General features: G+C 47.2%; 1 protein-coding gene across 1 annotated transcript in view; it reads right to left on the minus strand.

Annotated features, from left to right (window-relative positions):
- Window positions 1-16080: 16080 nt before the first annotated feature.
- LOC147855409 (uncharacterized) overlaps window positions 16081-18071 on the minus strand; it is a 56199-nt gene continuing 54208 nt past the window's right edge. Inside the window, exons 9-11 of the mRNA XM_087330394.1 lie at window positions 17019-17105; window positions 16874-16938; window positions 16081-16476 (exon numbers count right to left, since the gene is read on the minus strand). Of these exons, the coding sequence (XP_087186520.1) occupies window positions 16404-16476; window positions 16874-16938; window positions 17019-17105 (225 nt within the window). The 3' untranslated portion in view covers window positions 16081-16403. The remainder of the gene's footprint in view (window positions 16477-16873; window positions 16939-17018; window positions 17106-18071) is intronic.

The raw sequence follows: 18071 nt of genomic DNA on the forward strand, positions 1-18071 counted from the left end.
GAATAAGCTTGAGCCGGATCGGCATCCGGAAAGATGAGCCGGATCGGTGAGCCGGTGAGTTGGGGTGCCGGTTAGCCGGATCAAGCAGTAACCGGAAGCCTAGTAGCAGCCTAGGCTACTAGGTAGTTAATGTCTCGTAGTTAGTGTCAAACACTCGTGTGAGCATTGAAGTACACTGTACTTCTATCAGACCTCTTAGGACATGTATAAATAGTGTTGTTGAGCACGTTCTAGGTACAAAGAATTTTACAGAGTTGTTGATAATAGATTTTAGTTGTTTTGCTCTTTCTATGTCTCTCCTACGTACCTTCTATGTGTTAATCTCTCTCGCTCTCTCTCTGTGTGTTGCTATCCGGCTAAGCCGGTTGTCTAACGCTTCCACATCTTCGTTCTTACATGTTATTGGAGTGCGAAGGTTGAGAACCTCTGCAGCCGACATCAGCATCTGAAGACAAACCCTAAGACTTGGTAAGAACAGAAAGAGAACTGATGGAGAGAGGAATGGCTAGCTCACTCCTGGTGGAGAAGCTCAACAGATCCAACTACGCATCTTGGTCATACAAGATCCACCAGTACCTGCTTGGGAATGGTTACTGGAGCTATGTCGATGGAGCTAACAACACAACACCCGATGCAACACACAAGGACTTCCCAGTGTGGGAACAAGCGACAAGCAGAGTGATGTACTGGTTTGCGTCGAGTGTCGAAGACCAGTTGTTGAGCCATGTCCGAGATGCCAAGATGCCAAAAGAAGCTTGGGGAAACGTGAAGAAGGTTTTTGCGGCAAGCCCTACAGCCTGGAAGCTGTAACTCCAACAAGAGTTGACCAATGTCCGACAGAAGGACATGTCGGTAGCCGATTACACGGCCCGAATCAAAGAGATCTGTGACTCACTTGCCTCTATCAACGTTACTATAGAGGAAGATGAGATGGTGTAGATCTGTCTTGGGGGGCTAGCGTCCAAGTTCAAAGCGTTCCGAATGGCGGTGTGTACAAGGGAGAATACGCCATCATTTTTCGACTTACAATCGATGCTCCTTGTAGAGGAGAACCACGCCGGTTCGTCAACAAGTGCACCCACCGCAAGCCGGATGCTGTACACGGAGGCAGATCGGCCCCGTGGGCGTGGTGGACGAGGCGGGTCTGTCGAATACATGTGTATAATGGACGTATTCACACTATCCCGTTTTGGCCATTTATGTAATTAGCATAAAGGGTAGTTGCCCTAAGTCGGTCACTATATATAGTGACCTTGTAACCTTTTTGTAAGGTTGGGTGTTGTATTATTGCTTTATGGAATAAGAATTTCTTTTGTGCCTCTCTGTCTGTCTGTCTCTCTCTCTCTCTGTGCAACGACCTATAAACTGTCATACGCAGGTACTCAACAGCAATCGAATGCTTCTTGATCTTCCGCATAGACGACTTTGTCTCCAACATCTGGTATCAGAGCCTGCACAGTAGTCGGTCCTTCAATCCGCTGTCGGCCGTCGTCTCAGCATTCGGTTTCCTGCGTCATTCGAAGAAGAGAGAAGAAGAAGAAAAACGAGGCCTGCATCTCATCGCGTTAGATCATCTTTGCTTGGAGTAAGCCAGCAGGTTGTACTCCGTTCCTTGTGATCGTAACCGCTCGAGGTGAAATCCCCTTGTGCAACTTTGACACGATCGTGCTCCATTCGGTTAAACGGCATCCGAAGAGGTCATCAAACGCTGCTCGCCGCTCATTGTAACCACTCGGTGCAGATCGGTCTCAAGACAACAACCCCAATTCGTGCTTCATCCGGCTGATCGACATTCGAGAGGATCAGTTGGATCCATCTCTCTCGTCGCTGCAGTCACCCGAAGCCGAATCAGTCCAGATAATCGGTTTTCAATAATCGGTATTCGGCATATATATCCGAAGCGAACCGGGCTCACTCCGACTCGGCAACATTCGGGAAGACCAGTCGGTTCTGTCCCTCAAGCTACCGGAGTCAATTCGAGCAAGTTCCGAAGCCGAACCGACTCGGGTTCAAATCCGACTAGAACGATATCGGGTGAGCCAACCGGCTGCACTCCAACAAGGTTCGTAGTCAACTCCGAACCGAGCTTCGTCAACCAAAACCGAATTTGATGGCATCAACATCCGGCTCGTCAGAAATGAGTCTACGAAAGTTCGATGGATCGAACTTCAACTTCTGGAAGGAACAAATGCAGGACTATCTCATAGTCAAGGGGCAAATCGATCCCATCGAAAATGAAGAACCTCCAGAAGGATACAAACCAATTGAGTGGCAGAAGCTGGACAGAATTGTCCGCGCCACGATTCGGATGCACCTATCGGAATCGGTATACTTTACGGTGCAATCGTGTACGACAACATTCGAACTGTGGAAAACACTGTCGGACACTTACGAAAAGAAGGTCGCCGCAACGAAGATGTTTCTGATCCGGCGCCTCTACAACTTGCGGATGAAAGAATCCGATTCGGTCCAAGCACACCTCAATGAGTACGAAAGCATAAGCTCCCAAATCTCGTCACAGGGGACGGCAATCGAGGATGAACTCAGAGCAATGATACTCATGAGCAGCCTTCCCTCATCATGGGAAACTTTCGTCACAACCGTGTGCAACGCGTCAACCACGGCTGTTAAATACTCCGAAGTCACGAGCGCAATCCTGACCGAAGCAGCTCGGAGAAAGTCTTTCGCCAAAGACTCAACAGACGACGCTTACGTAGTACAAGGTTCGACAGACCGATCGAACATACGAGGAAGAGATTCCTCACGGCCGCCGAACAATCAACGAAGACGGAGCCAGTCACGGGATAACCGAATCTGCAACTATTGCAAGAAACCCGGACACATCAAAGCCGACTGCCGCGCACTCAAGAACAAGAACAACAAGAAGAGTGGCCGGCATGAGGAGATCAATTACGTCAGCTTCTCAGCGGATGTACTACCGGACGACCCGAATATACTATCAATCGAAAATCCAGTCGGATCAGAAGTTCTACTCACGACTGAAGAATCGAGCACATAGCTCTTAGATTCGGGCGCGTCATTTCACGTGACTCCTCATCGATCCCAATTTCGGCAATATACGATCCGTCACTCCGACTCAGTTCGAGTCGGCAACTCACAACACTGTGACATCATCGGAATCGGCACAGTAGAGCTCAACCTTGCAGGTGGCTCTACACTTGTACTCCACAATGTCCGACATGTACCCGAGCTCTCAAGGCCATTGATCTCAGTCGGACAACTAGATGAAGACGGCATTCGTGCCGGTTTTTCTTCGGGAGGGTGGACACTCCACAGGGGGAACCTCCTGCTTGCTAGAGGACCCAAGATACACTCCCTGTATCCGTTACATGTTACGCTCAGAGAGGGTAACCTGTTTTTGGTGGATATTCCTGTGTCATCACTATGGCACCGAAGATTAGGACACCTCAGCAAGGCCGGCATCACGCACCTATCTAGAGCCGGATACATCCCCAAACTCTCCTTCTCAGACCATCAATTCTGCGAGCATTGCCAGTATGGCAAACAAGCAGCCGCATCACACCCGACATCAGCACCAAGAGAAACGAGACCTCTCGATTTGGTCCACTCGGACGTCTGTGGCCCAATGCCGCATCAGTCTCTCGGCGGTGCCTCTTACTTCGTCACTTTTATTGACGATTCGACTCGAAAGGTGTGGGCTTATCCAATTCGCACCAAAGATCGGGTCTTCTCGATCTTCACCGATTGGCTCGCTATGGTAGAAAATCAAACCGACCGAAAGCTGAAATGCTTTCGGACAGACAATGGGGGAGAGTTTAAATCCGAAGAATTCGTCAAATTCTGCCGACAACGCGACATCCGACGTGAATTTACGGCACCACACAGTCCGGAGCAAAACGGGATTGCCGAACGCATGAATCGGACAATCCAAGAACGGACAGTTTCCATGCTCCAACACTCCGGACTGTCGGATGGCTTCTGGGCAGAGGCTCTACTCACGGCAGTACACATAATCAATATGTCGCCAAGTAGACCTCTAGGACTTCAAATTCCTCAGGAACTATGGATCGGCAGTAAGCCGAATTACGACAAGCTGAGGATCTTCGGATGCGAGGCGTACGCCCTTATTCCGAAAGATGATCGCCGAAAACTTGCACCTCGGTCCAGGAAATGCATTTTCCTTGGATATGGATCCGACGGCGAAATGGGATACCGACTCTGGGACCCCGAACGCAGACAAATCGTTCGAAGTTCGGACGTTGTGTTCAACGAGTCGGCTATGAATCCATCAGTCGAAAAACCGATCAAAGTCCGAAGGGTAACATTTTCCGATGTGCCGACCCTTCAAGAAGGCCCCGCTCTCAACACACGGTCAGCTTCACGGGTAGCTGAACCTTACACTACCGACTCGGGCAACCCCGACTCGGCACAGCAGAACAATCCGCTTTCGGACCATCCGACCTTGATACCCGATGCGACCAGTCCAATCTTACCTCGACGATCCGAGAGACTGTCGCAACCTCCGGAGAGGTATTCTCCTGGAGTTTTCTTCACCGACGCCGGCGAACCGACGTCTTACGAAGAAGCATCGACATCTGTCGATTCAGCCACCTGGCATCTGGCGATGGAGTCGGAAATGCACTCCATTCGGGCAAACAAGACTTGGGATCTGGTCGAATTACCTAGGAACCGACGTGCTCTTCCTTGCAAGTGGGTCTATCGACTAAAAGAGACGTCTGATTCGACCACCCCAAAGTACAAGGCCAGATTAGTTGCGAAGGGCTTCCGACAAGAATATGGCGTCGACTTCGACGAGATTTTTTCACCAGTGGTGAAAATGACAACCCTCCGTTTTCTACTCGGCGTAGTGGCAGCCGACAACTTGGAGCTGATTCAGCTAGATGTCAAAACAACATTCCTCCATGGTGATCTTGAAGAGCAAATTTATATGGAGCAGCCAAAAGGCTTCGTGGCAACTGGCCAAGAACATCTAGTCTGCCGACTCAGGAAGAGTCTATACGGCCTCAAACAGGCACCGCGACAATGGTACAAGAAGTTCGACGACTTCATCCAATCGATCGGCTTCTCAAAAAGCGATGAGGACCATTGTCTCTTTACCAACACAGCTCAAGATGGATCACCCATCTTCCTCATCATTTACGTGGACGACATGCTAATTTCTGGACGCCACGCGGGCGAACTTGCCGATCTCATTCGGCAACTGCGGTTGAAGTTTGCCACGAAGGACCTCGGTCCGGCACGACACATCCTTGGTATGAAGATTAGTCGGCATCGCGATAAACGACATCTTTTTTTGTCTCAGACCGACTATATCCGACGTGTCTTAGAACGCTTCAACATGCAATCAGCCAAATCTGCTTCAACCCCGCTCCCCATGAATCTTCGGCTCTCTCAGCGAGACTGCCCGACATCCGGTCCGGAGGGGGAAGATATGAAGTCGGTACCGTATGCACCGGCAGTCGGCTCCCTTATGTACCTGATGGTCGCGACACGGCCTGATATTTCTCACGCCGTAGGAGTCGTTAGCAGATTTATGCACAATCCTGGCCGATCGCATTGGAACGCAGTCAAGCATGTGTTCAGATATCTGGCTGGCACAAAAGACCACGGCATTCTTTTCGGTCCGAACCGAACCTCAGGCGTAGTCGGTTACACCGACTCGGACTTCGCCGGCTGTATAGACAGTCGGAAATCAACAACCGGATACTGCTTCAAATTCGGCAATGGAGCAATCTCGTGGAAGTCGAAACTTCAGGAGTGCACAACGACCTCAACGACCGAAGCAGAATATGTAGCTGCGTCCGACGCAGCAAAAGAAGCTTTGTGGCTCGGTCGGCTGGCGCACACGTTTCGACAAGTCGACCATGACTCGGCTCCAGTTGTCTACAGCGACAGTCAAGGTGCTGTTGCCTTGTCGAAAAATCCGGTTCACCACAACGCCTCCAAACATATCGACGTTCGATATCACTTCGTTCGGGACTACGTCATTTCAGGGAAAATCGGTCTAGAGAAAATATCCACAACCGACAATGTCGCAGATGGAATGACCAAGTGTCTTTCGGCAGACCGTTTTCGGTCTCTTCGGCATCAGATGGGCGTAACGACAAACCAGTCCGGTTAGAGCCGGACACAGAGCAGGATGGTTCCCGACAACCGACATCAGTTCCTTAATGATCGGCTTCAACTGTTCCGACCCGACCAGTTCGGTCTTCTGCCTTCGGACCCTGCCGACTCGAACAAAGCTGATATGTCCGAGAACCTAAGTCCATACCTGTAATCTTAGATAACCCATGTATACGCCCATTACGGGGGAGTGTCGAATACATGTGTATAATGGACGTATTCACACTATCCCGTTTTGGCCATTTATGTAATTAGCATAAAGGGTAGTTGCCCTAAGTCGGTCACTATATATAGTGACCTTGTAACCTTTTTGTAAGGTTGGGTGTTGTATTATTGCTTTATGGAATAAGAATTTCTTTTGTGCCTCTCTGTCTCTGTCTCTCTCTCTCTCTCTCTGTGCAACGACCTATAAACTGTCATACGCAGGTACTCAACAGCAATCGAATGCTTCTTGATCTTCCGCATAGACGACTTTGTCTCCAACAGGGTCGGCTCGCAATGGTAGCGGCCGGCAAGAGCAGGACCAAAGGCACAAAGAACGTGCCGAAAACACTTCTGGACGCTCCACAAACAGGGGGAGTCAAGGCGGCGCCGAAGGCCGGCAAGCAAAGGCCGACACAGAATGCTGGGATTGTGTAAAAAGGTCCATAGAGAAAGCGAGTGCTGGAAGAAGCGTGCCGATACAGACAAATCCAGATCCAGCAAGGCCGGCAGAGAGAATCGGCAATACTCACACTACGCAGAAGGATCAAGAGGATCCAAAACCGGAAAAACCGGTAAAGGGCTTGCCTTGGTGATGAAACATGAGGCTAACTCGATGAAGAAGACCACTTCGAAATCGGAGGAAGTGTGGTACGTTGATTCCAGTGCGTTGAATCACATGACGAGCCACAAAGAGTGGTTCTCTTTCTTGGAGAAACCGGAACAACTGGGTGTCATCGAAACTGAAGATGACACTCCTCACCCAATCGTGCATGTCGGAGAAGTCCCTTTGAGCCACGTCAGACAGAAGGGGAAGCTAATGAACGTATTATATGTTCCGACTATCACGAAGAACTTGGTGTCAGTCGGTCAGATTGTTGACCAGGGGATTAAGGTGCGGTTTACACACCTTGGGTGCTTCATCGAGGAAGAGGGCTAGATTATTGCACAAGGGCACAAAGATGGGAGGAGGTTCATCCTCGACACCAATGACGTCAGCACCACTTTGTTCGCCAATGGACAAAAGATTGAATTGGATATTGATCTCTGGCACAAGTGGATCGTCCACGTCATTACCAGAGGCTTCAAGACCTATGCCAAAGATCAGTGGCCAGAAGGTCCAAATATGTGAAGCCTGCAAACTCGGGAAGCAACACCGGCTTCTATTCCCCACCGAACGAAACCGTAACCGTAACAAGCTCGACCTTATTCATACGGATGTATGGGAGCCGACACAGAACGTTAGTTTTGGCGGGAGTCGATACTTCGTCTCCTTCATCGACGACTATACGCGGCACACATGGATCTACCTCATTGAGCAGAAGAGCGAAGTCTTCGAGTGTTTTCGGAACCTGCAAAGCCTGGTTGAACGGGAAACGGAGAGGAAGATCAAGTGCCTGCGGTCGGATGGTGGAAAATAATATTTTTCCGGCAAATTCAACAGTTATCTGCAACAAAAAGGAATTCGGAGAGAGTTCACCTGCAAATACAGGCCGGAGCAAAACGGTGTAGCCGAGAGGAAGAACCGGCCGATTATCGACGCGGCAAGGGCGATGCTGGAGGAGAAGAGCGTGCCCAAATTCTACTAGGTTGAGGCGGTTCGAACAACCGTTTATATCCAAAACCGAATCAGTGACAAGGTGTCCGCGCATGAGCTATATTTCGGGCGCACGCCGAATTTGAGACACCTTCGGATATTGTGTAGCATTGCATATGTGCATGTGCTAGATGAGAACCGGAGGAAGTTCGATGCACAGTCGGAGAAATGCATCCTTGTCGGTTACTCTCATGAGCAAAAGGGGTATAAGTGTTATAACCCCCGGACAAAGCAGGTTCGAGTTAGCCGGGATGTTGAGTTTGATGAGATAACATCATGGTATGCCTTACCGGCTCCGACTTCAGACCCTGACCCGATACCTGAGGATCAGGCTAGTGGGCTTGAACCGGTCCAGTTAGAAGACGAAGGGTTCGAGACTCTAGATGTGAGTCCAGAATCATTTTGGTGGAGCGGGCCAAACGAGCGACTCGGTTAGATAGACCAGTCGAAAGATGAACCGGTGAGTAGTGGAGACTCTACCGTGTTCCCCCCCCACAAGGAACCGAGGAGATCGTTCATGTGCAAGGAAAAGGAGAAGAGGAAGATGCCAGAGCACGAGACCGGAAATGGTGAGTCGGATCGTAGCAGATCCGACTCTGGAAAAGAAGAAGGCGGATCTTCGGCAATGAAGACCAACCCCGCCAAGAAGGGCCTCAAACCGGGTAACGATAAGTTACGCCGGTCTTCCCGCCAGAAAAACCCTGTGAAGCGGTACGGGTACAATGAGTACATGGCGCATCACTTTGCATACATGACCAAGGTGGTGGAAGTGCGTGAGCCGGAGAGCTATGCAGAAGCGGCAAAGGACGCAAATTGGCATGCCACTATGGATGAAGAAATGCAGGCACTGGATGCCAACATCACATGGGACCTAGTTGACCCTCCCCGACATTGTAAACCGATCGGATGTAAGTGTGTGTACAAGGTAAAGTACAATGCCAACGGTTCAGTTAACCGGCACAAGGCCCGGTTAGTGGCGAAGGGATACGTGCAGACCCACAAAATCGACTACGACAAGACCTTCGCTCCGGTAGCGAAGATGACGACGGTTCATGTGGTGCTGGTGGTTGCTGCGGCAAGGGGGTGGCATCTTCACCAGATGGACGTGAAGAATGCATTTCTTCAAGGCGATCTTGAAGAATGGGTCTATATGATCCAACCTCACGGTTTTCAGTCGGAGATGAACAACTCGGCGGTATGCCAGCTAAAGAAGTCACTTTATGGCCTAAAGCAAGCCCCCCTAGCTTGGAATGCGAAGATCTCGCACCAGTTGCGTAAGATGGGGTTTGCGGCCTCCAAGTCTGACTCTTCATTGTTCATCCGGCAAGGTTCGGATGGTCCGGTTTGGATCTTGCTGTATGTTGATGATCTACTCATCACCGAACCCGGACTCGGTGAAATCTGCTGAGATGAAGGACCTGGGGAACTTCACTATTTCCTTGGGATCGAGGTGATCTGAACCCCCGATGGCATATTGCTCTCACAAAGACACTATGTTTTAAATATGTTGTACAAGTTCGGCATGACGGAATGCCGACTGATCTCCACACCCCTGGACCAGAACCAGAAGCTCTATCCCGACTCCGGACGGGCCTACAATGAGAAGCGGTTTCGATAAATCGTCGGAAGCCTTATATATTTGACAATCACTTGACCCGACATCAATTATTCGGTCGGTGTGATCAACCAATATATGCAGAAGCCGATCGTGGAGCACCTTCTGTGCGCGCATCGAATTTTGCGATATGTGAGTGGCACGAAGGACCGGGGACTATTATACAAGCATGGTATAACCGAAGAGCTAGTCGGCTACACCGATGCCGACTGGGCTAGTAATGCATCGGATCGCCAATCCACCTCCGGCTATATGTTTTCCCTTGGTAGCGTGGTTGTTGCATGGAGCAGAAAAAAGCAACCAACAGTGACCCTTTCGAGCACTGAGGCTGAATATCGGGGCACTACTGTTGCCACCAGTGAAGCCATTTGGCTTCGGCAACTGCAGCAAGACCTGCAGATCGAGGTGCCGAGCCCGATCCTTATCTACTACGACAACATAAGCATCATCCAGCTTGCCAAGAACCGTATATTACATGCTCTTACAAAGCACATAGAAGTGCACCTCCACTTCGTGCGTGAGCGTGTCCTGAGCGGTGAGGTCGAACTTCGGTATGTTCATACGGATCGAAAAATTACCGACATCTTCACCAAACCGCTCGGACTGGACAAGTTGTAGCACTTCACTGAATTGCTTGGTGTTCAGCATCTCAACGTGCCACACTTGAGGGTGAGAATGGGCAAAGACACCGGAACGGGCAAAGGCAAAGAAACTGCCGATTGCGCTAGTGAGTGAAGAACCAACAATGGGAGACACATGAAGAAGAAAGGAGCTGAGTCGAAAAAGGAATTTGAGACATCCAAATAAGCGGCAGGGGCGGCAGAGTCAAGAAGGACAGAGCCGACCGGAAGAAGAAGACCAAGGCCCGGACATGGTCCGATGTGGTGAAGGGCCTAGAACCAGAAGACGAATAGGAAGAGACCGATTCGGGCAAGAGCTGGAATGGATCGGAGACAGCCAATTCGGTTCAACAGACGGATTTGGAAGAACCAGATCAATACAAGGCCAAGAGGACGAGAAGGCTGTGAAAGTTGACGCCAACACGAAGGAATCGGCAAATCGGCCAGCGCCGAAGTCACAATAGCGAGGGAGCTGAATTGGGCCTGTTGAGCAAACAAGCCGATCGAGGAGGTTGAGGTGCGTAGAATCAGAAGGGTCATGGCAAACGGGACGGGACCGGACGAGGAGGGCGAGCAGGGCGGAGTGACACCAGAAGGAGCCGGGTGGAAGGATTGGTTGCCATGGAGATTGACACTACGATCCGACCTCAAGTTGAGCTTGAGGGGGAGTGTTGAGTGGAAATCTCAACCGGATCTGGATCGGCTGAATAAACCTGAGTCGGATCGGCATCCGGAAGGATGAGCATGATCGGTGAGGCGGTGAGCAAGTGAGCCGGTGAGCTGGGGACCCGGTTAGCCAGATCAAGCAGTAACCAGAAGCCTAGTAGCAGCCTAGACTACTAGGTAGTTAATGTCTTGTAGTTAGTGTCAAACACTCATGTGAGCATTGAATTATTCTATACTTTTGTCAGTCCTCTTAGGACTTGTATAAATAGTGTTGTTGAGCACGTTGTAGGTACAGAAAATTTTACAGAGTTGTTGATAATAGATTTTAGTTGTTCTGCTCTTTCTCTGTCTCTGCTGCGTACCTTCTCTGTGTTAATCTCTCTCCCTCTCTCTCTCTCTCTCTCTCTGTTGCTGTCTAGCTAAGCCGGTTGTCTAACGCTTCCGCATCTTCGTTCTTACATAGAGCTTGGACAATCCTTTGGTGAAGGACTTGGCCGAATATCGTTCTTCGAGTTGACATTCAACTCTTCCTCGATCGGGTCGGATGGAGCCGAATCAAGATTATACCAAGTTGTCGATTCATCGAAGACTACGTCTCGACTCACCTAAACCATTCGGGTGGAAGGGTTATAGCACTTGTATGCATTTTTCTCAGACGCATATCCTACGAGGATACATTTCTCCGACTTCGCATCCGACTTCTATTGTTTTTCATTTGGGATGCATACATTTGCAATGCTTCTGAACACTTTGAGGTGTGATAGGCAAGGAGCTTATATAGAGTTAGCTCATGCACTCCATTAGTGGTGCATTGATTAATGAGATAGATGGACGTGGATGCGACTTTGGCCCAATAGAAGTTCAGCATGTGCTTCTCATGCATCATGGCATGTGCTACCTCGAGTATGTGCCGATTCTTCCTTTCGGCCACTCTATTTTGTTGGGGTGTGTGTCGGCACAAGAATTCTCTCTGAATGTCGTCACTTTGGAGGTAGGAGATGAATTCATTGGAGATGTACTCCTTGCCTCCATCCGATCGTAGGCATCGAATGTGAGAGCACTTCACTCTTCTTGCCTCCATCCGGTTGTAGGTTTCTTTTTCGACTTGTCTCTTGAGCTTTTGAAAGTGTAGGAGCACTTCACTCGTCTCCTTCATCGGGAAGATCCACGTGTAGCGGGAGTAGTCATCGATGAAGGTGACGTAATATTAGCATCCACCGATCATTGGCGTTTGAGCCGGTCCCCATACATCCAAATGTATGAGGTCGAGGAGGCCTTTGCTTATGTAGATCTCCTTCGGAAATGGGGGGCGATGTTGTTTGACTAGTTGGCATGCTTCTCACACTCGATCGACTCATTTCGACTCAAAGGTTAGGAGTCCGATGATGACTCCCTTTGATTGCATAGCTCGGAGCCATTGGAGGTTGATGTTGCTGATTCTCTTGTGCCACAACTCAATGTTCGTCTCAGTTTTGAGATTTTTGGTATACATGGCCGATTTCACCTCGTTCGAATCGAGGATGAACATTCGATTGTCTCTTCATCCCTTAGCTATGAGTCAGCCATCATTTTCTATGAAACATCCTTCATTGTTGAAATGAACTTGCATGCCTTGCTCCTCCTCGATTTGGGCGACCGAGACCACATTATTTGTTATTGTAGGAACATGCAAGACATTCTTGATGCAATTGTTTTGGCCACTGTGGCCGAATGGAATGTTACCAATGTGTGAATGGGATGTGTGGTGTCGTCTCCCGTTGTTATGTAGCCGGGTCGATCCGGCGTTCTTAGGTCATGAAACTACTCTTGGTGTGATGTCATATGATGTGAGGCACTAGAGTTGACGAACCACACGTCTTCGAAGTTGGAGGTGCTTGTGGAGTTGAAGGCCGTCATAGAGTTTTCTCTATGTCTCATTACGAATAGCCCACCATAGTCATTGTATTCGGAATTGGTGGCATAATTTGTGAGTTTTCGGCTTATCGAAGCCAACTCACTTCTCTTCTTTTGGCACTCCTCTTTGTGGTGGCCGATTTGGTCACAATAGTTGCAAGTAGCGGGCCTCCTTTGACGACCTTGTTCGGCATGGAAGCTCCCCCTACTTCCAAAGGTTCCTCAATGGCTTCCATCTTTTTGTTGAAGGTTTGAGTTTCCTTCGTAAGATGGGTCAAATCGACCTCTTCTACCGCCGCGAGCTCGTCCTTGGCTGCCATCCGAATTCGAGAAGAACATTTGTCCTTCCGACGTCTTGGTCTTGGTTCGGACATGGTTCTCTTCGACCATTAACATTGATTGGAGGTCGAAGAACGGAGGGTTTTCTCTCGCCAAGATAGTCATCCTTATCTGGTCGAACCGATGTGCGAGGTCGATTAACAAGAGTGTAGCTAAATTCCTTTCTCTATATTAATAAGCATCAAAACAAAACATCTGACAAAACATCTGACAAAACAATCCCGCCTTGTGTGGATACTGTGATAAATTCAGCCATTATGAGTCAAAGTGCCAAAAAAAGAAGAGTGAGTCAGACTCCACAAGCCGACAACTCACAAACTACGCTTCCAACTCCGACTACGACAATCATGGCGGGATGTTTGTGATGAGGCACAGAGCAAACTGAATGACAACTTCCAACTCGACCAACACCTCCAAACCAAAAGACGTATGGTTTGTGAACTTGGGTGCATCCAATCATTGGACATCCCACGAGGATTGGTTCAAGGAACTACAAAAGCCTGAACAACCTAGCTATGTAGAAACTGGGGATGACACAATTCACCCCATTCAACATGTCGGAAATGTCCCATTTGGGGAAAAAGGGAACCGAACATACATAAAAAACATTCTCCATGTTCCTACAATAACGAAGAACTTGGTCTTTGTTGTCTAGATAGTCGAACAAGGCATGCAAGTCCGCTTCAACAATGGAGGATGTTTCACAGAAAAAAAAAGACAACTTTTTGCTTGCGGTCGGAGAGAAGGTCAGATGTTCATCCTCGACTCTCACGAGATGAAATCGGCAATGTATCAACCTCTAAAAGCTGAAGGGAGCAGTTTACCGAAAGGAGTTGTCATCAGACTCCCGATTTTTACCAAAAAGGAAATTGCAGGCGTGTGCAAAGCTTGTCAATTCGGCAAACAACACTGACAATTGTTCCCAAAGGAGAGAAATGTAAGCAAAAAGGGATCCTAGATGTAATACATTAAGATGTATGGGGACCAACCCAAACGGAAACATTCGGTGGTTGTCGGTACTACGTAATGTTCTCGAGACATGTACCTATATTTATCCTATGCGCCAAAAGAGTGAAGTGTTCTTCCACTTCCCGAAATTCAAGAACAAAGTCGAAAAGGCAACCAATCTTCATGTACGATGCCTTAGATTGGACGATGGCAAAGAGTACTTCTCCGACGCTTTTACCACATACCTTCGACAAAAAGGAATCCGGCAGGAGTTTACTTGTTGACACACACCTCAACAGAACGAAGTAGTCGAAGGCAAGAACCGACACATACTCGAGGTGGTAAGGGCAATGATGAATGAGAAACATCTGCCAAAATCATAGTGGGCTGAAGCGGCGAATAAGGTCGTCTATCTAATGAATCACTGCACAACATCAGGAATGCACGATGTTACCTCTTGCGAAACATTCTATGGGAAGAAACCGGATCTATCCCACGTTAGGATATTTAGTTCAATAGCATATGTACATATTCACTCGAGCAAAAAAGGTATAAGTGCTTCGATCCTTCCACCAAGAAGGTACGAGTGAGTTGGGATGTCGCATTCGACGAGTCGGCATCTTGGTATACAAATGAATCGGCCCCATCTGACACAGTCAAAACCGAGTTCGACAAAGATATGGAGGAGGATGATCAACCGAGGCTCACATTAGAGGAAAGTCCAATCTCAACTAGGTTGAGTGGACCACAAGAGAGGTCCATTCAAAGTACCGACTCCGACCCCGATCTACTGTGACAACATGAGTAGCATGCAGCTGGCCAAGAACCCTATGTTCCATGCACGCACAAAGCACATAGAAGTGCACTACCACTTTGTGTGCGAGCAAGTCCTGAGCAGTGAAGTTGAACTTCGGTATGTTCAAACGGATTGGTAAGTTGCCAACATCTTCACCAAGCCATTCGGATCAGACAAGTTGCAACATTTTTCCGAGATGCTTGGGTTACAACATCTCGACATGCCACAGTTGAGGGGGAGAACCGGAACCGGAACAAAAACGGAGAAACAGGTAATGGCACTAGACAAGGAGCCAGAGAGAAAGAAACAACAAAAACAGAGGGAGACAAGGATGAAAATGAAGCCGAATCCGAACAAGTTGGAACAAGCAACGATGGCGGTAGAGTCAAGAAGGTCTGATGTGGTAAAGGGCCTGAAGATTCAGGAAGAATTGGAGACGGCCAATCCGGACAAGCATCGGAATGAATCGTAGCCACTCGATTCGGAAGAGGTGTTCGATTCGGATGAGCCGAATCAACTCAAGGCCAAGTGCACAAGAAGGCAGTAGAAGTCGACACCGACATAGAGGAACCGGCAGGTCGAGAAGCGCCAAAGTCACAACAACGAAGGGGTTGAGATGGTCCTTATGAGTAGACAAGCCGACCGAGAAGGTTGAGGATCGTGGAATTGGACGAGTCCTGGGAAGTGGGACCAGACGAGACGAGGAGTGCGAGCAAGGCGAGAAGACGCCAAGAGGAACCGAAGGAAAGGACCAGCAGACACTGACACCATGATCCTGCCTCACGTTGAGCTTGAGGGGGAGTATTGAGTGGAGAAGCTCAACCGGATCTGGATCAATATCTGAAACCAAGGGCCGGATCGGATTGTAACTGGTAGGACGATAGAAGCCTACGGTCCTAGCCTAGTACGTCGGCATATTTTTGGGAGTTAGTGTCTGATGCTCTGTATGAGCATTGAAGAACTTGTCAATCCTTTTGAGGACCTATATAAAGGTGCTCTCTGAGCACATTGTATGTACAGAGTATTATTTTGAATAGAATTTTACTGCTTTGCTCTCTCTGTCTCTCCCACGTACTCTATGTGTGATTTAAGCTTTCCATTAGACCTGTGTATATTTTTCTTTGGCTATCCGGTGAAGCCGGTTCCGTTTATAAGCTTCCGCATGCAATTCTTTTCAGAATGGTGTTTATATGGTTAGTTAGAGGACATTAATAAATAAGGAGGGAGTTGGCATTAACTATTGTTAATGGCTATGTAAATAAATATCATACAATTCTGATGAAACTTATAAACTCAGAATGTCATGTTTTTGGCCAATATCTGATACATCAATCAAATGGTTGAGAGGAAACATGAAATTGAATGTGGGAACAAACATTTCAGGCATTGATTATTGGTCTTGCCTCTCATTTCCCAACTTATATGAAACTTTGGGATTCCATTTTAGTTTAAACATAGGATTCCATTTCCAAATATTTATTCAAACTTTGAGATTTCTAGGTTCCATGGATTTCTGCAAAACTAAAAAAAAAGTCATAAACTTATGGGCTTATTCCCTAGTCAAACGCTAATAATGGATTATATAATGAAATGGTTTTTCCCTTAATGTACTTTGGTCTCAGAGGTGGTGCAATCGCTTTCTACAATGTCATCTTGTTGCATGGATCTCCATGTGCTATTAAAAAAATAAAATAGAGATTAATATATTTGGAATTGCCTATAAAGTAATGACATTATGGTTTGAATTAGAGTGACTAGTTTTGTAGCATTGAAGAAAGATCTATATATTTAGTGTTGATTAACAAATGTAATATATCTATGATGTCCTGAGACCAAACATTTCATTTGAAACCATATGGTATAAAAGTCATTTCTCTACACAAACTCATAATATTATCATTGGGAATCACAAGTTGAAGCGTAACTTTAATCAAGAAAGATTGTGAACATACAAACAATAATGAAATATTATGATAATACCTAATTGTCCTAAATTCTATATATGGTCAATGTTGTTGGATCATGTTTTTGACATGCAATCATGTGTTGAAAACAAAAGTGTAGAAACTTACAAGAATGAGTGGATAATCATGCCAATTGCAACGACACCAAACGAGACAAAGTATAAAGCTGGAACCTATAATCCAAAATCTAAATGTACCTTACAAAAAACTGAAATTTTCTTACAATAGATTTGATTCACAATGCACGCGTTACCTTTTGGTGGTATACATAATTTTGCGTGCATGTTGCCCACATATCCGATGTTATTAACGATAAGCTCAGCATCGTAGATCCATTCATCTATGAAAATATGGTGGTCAATCATAATCAAAATATTATTTTCCTTATTGAAATGTTTATTTATCATATACATTAAGCAAAATGCATGAATATGAGAATGTATTGTAAAGGGACTTTGTTGAGATACCAAGCTCAACTAGGCTTAATGTAGTCGTTGGTAGTTATTAGCTTGGCTAGAATTCAATGCTCATGAATGAACCAGTTGTACTTATGTCAACCCACTCCTTTATGAGAGATAAAGAGGGCTTTGTATAAAAGATGTTGTCAAAGCAAGTTGTAGTTGTCGACCATTTTTTATAGTGAATATAGGTCTTTTGTTTCATGTGCAGACTCAAGTTGTGTATTGCTTGATATCCATCTCCATTTCCGTTTCTGTTTCTGGTTTCAAAGATTCCATCTTTGTTGTATTATTTTGTTTGGCCTAGCCGAATGTGTATGTGGTTATGTATACTATTCGGTTGAGCTGACTCTGTGTCAACATCCAAAAACATTTACATGGTATCAAAGTGTGAGGGTTCAAATTGATCCTCTACAACCGACACTGGTTCTGACACAAGTTAAGACCACAAGTTCAGGGCAATCAACCAACAATAGGAAAATGGACAAGAATATGGGAAATGCACTCCCAACTGAGAAGTTGGAATGAAACAAATACGCATCTCTAGAGTACAAGATGCACTAGTATATGTTAGAACACAACCACTAGAGTTATATTGATGGAGTCAATGAAGAGGCGTTGGAGCCAACACACAAAGGCTTCCCTGCTTGGGAGCAAGCAACAAGCATAACTTTACTACCTAGCATCTTGTGTCCATGATCAAATGCTCGGCTATATTTGAGAAGCCAAGATTCTTGGGAAAATCTGAAAAATATTTTTGCAATGAGCACAACGACCAAAAAATTGTAGCACAGACAGGAATTGAACAATGTCCAACAAAAAGACATGTCGGTGGCACATTGGGTTCC

This window comes from Azolla caroliniana, unplaced genomic scaffold, assembly GCF_043228905.1.
Source record: "Azolla caroliniana isolate FFs.n. ecotype wild unplaced genomic scaffold, voAzoCaro1.0.p SCAF_14, whole genome shotgun sequence".
Taxonomy (NCBI): domain Eukaryota; kingdom Viridiplantae; phylum Streptophyta; class Polypodiopsida; order Salviniales; family Salviniaceae; genus Azolla; species Azolla caroliniana.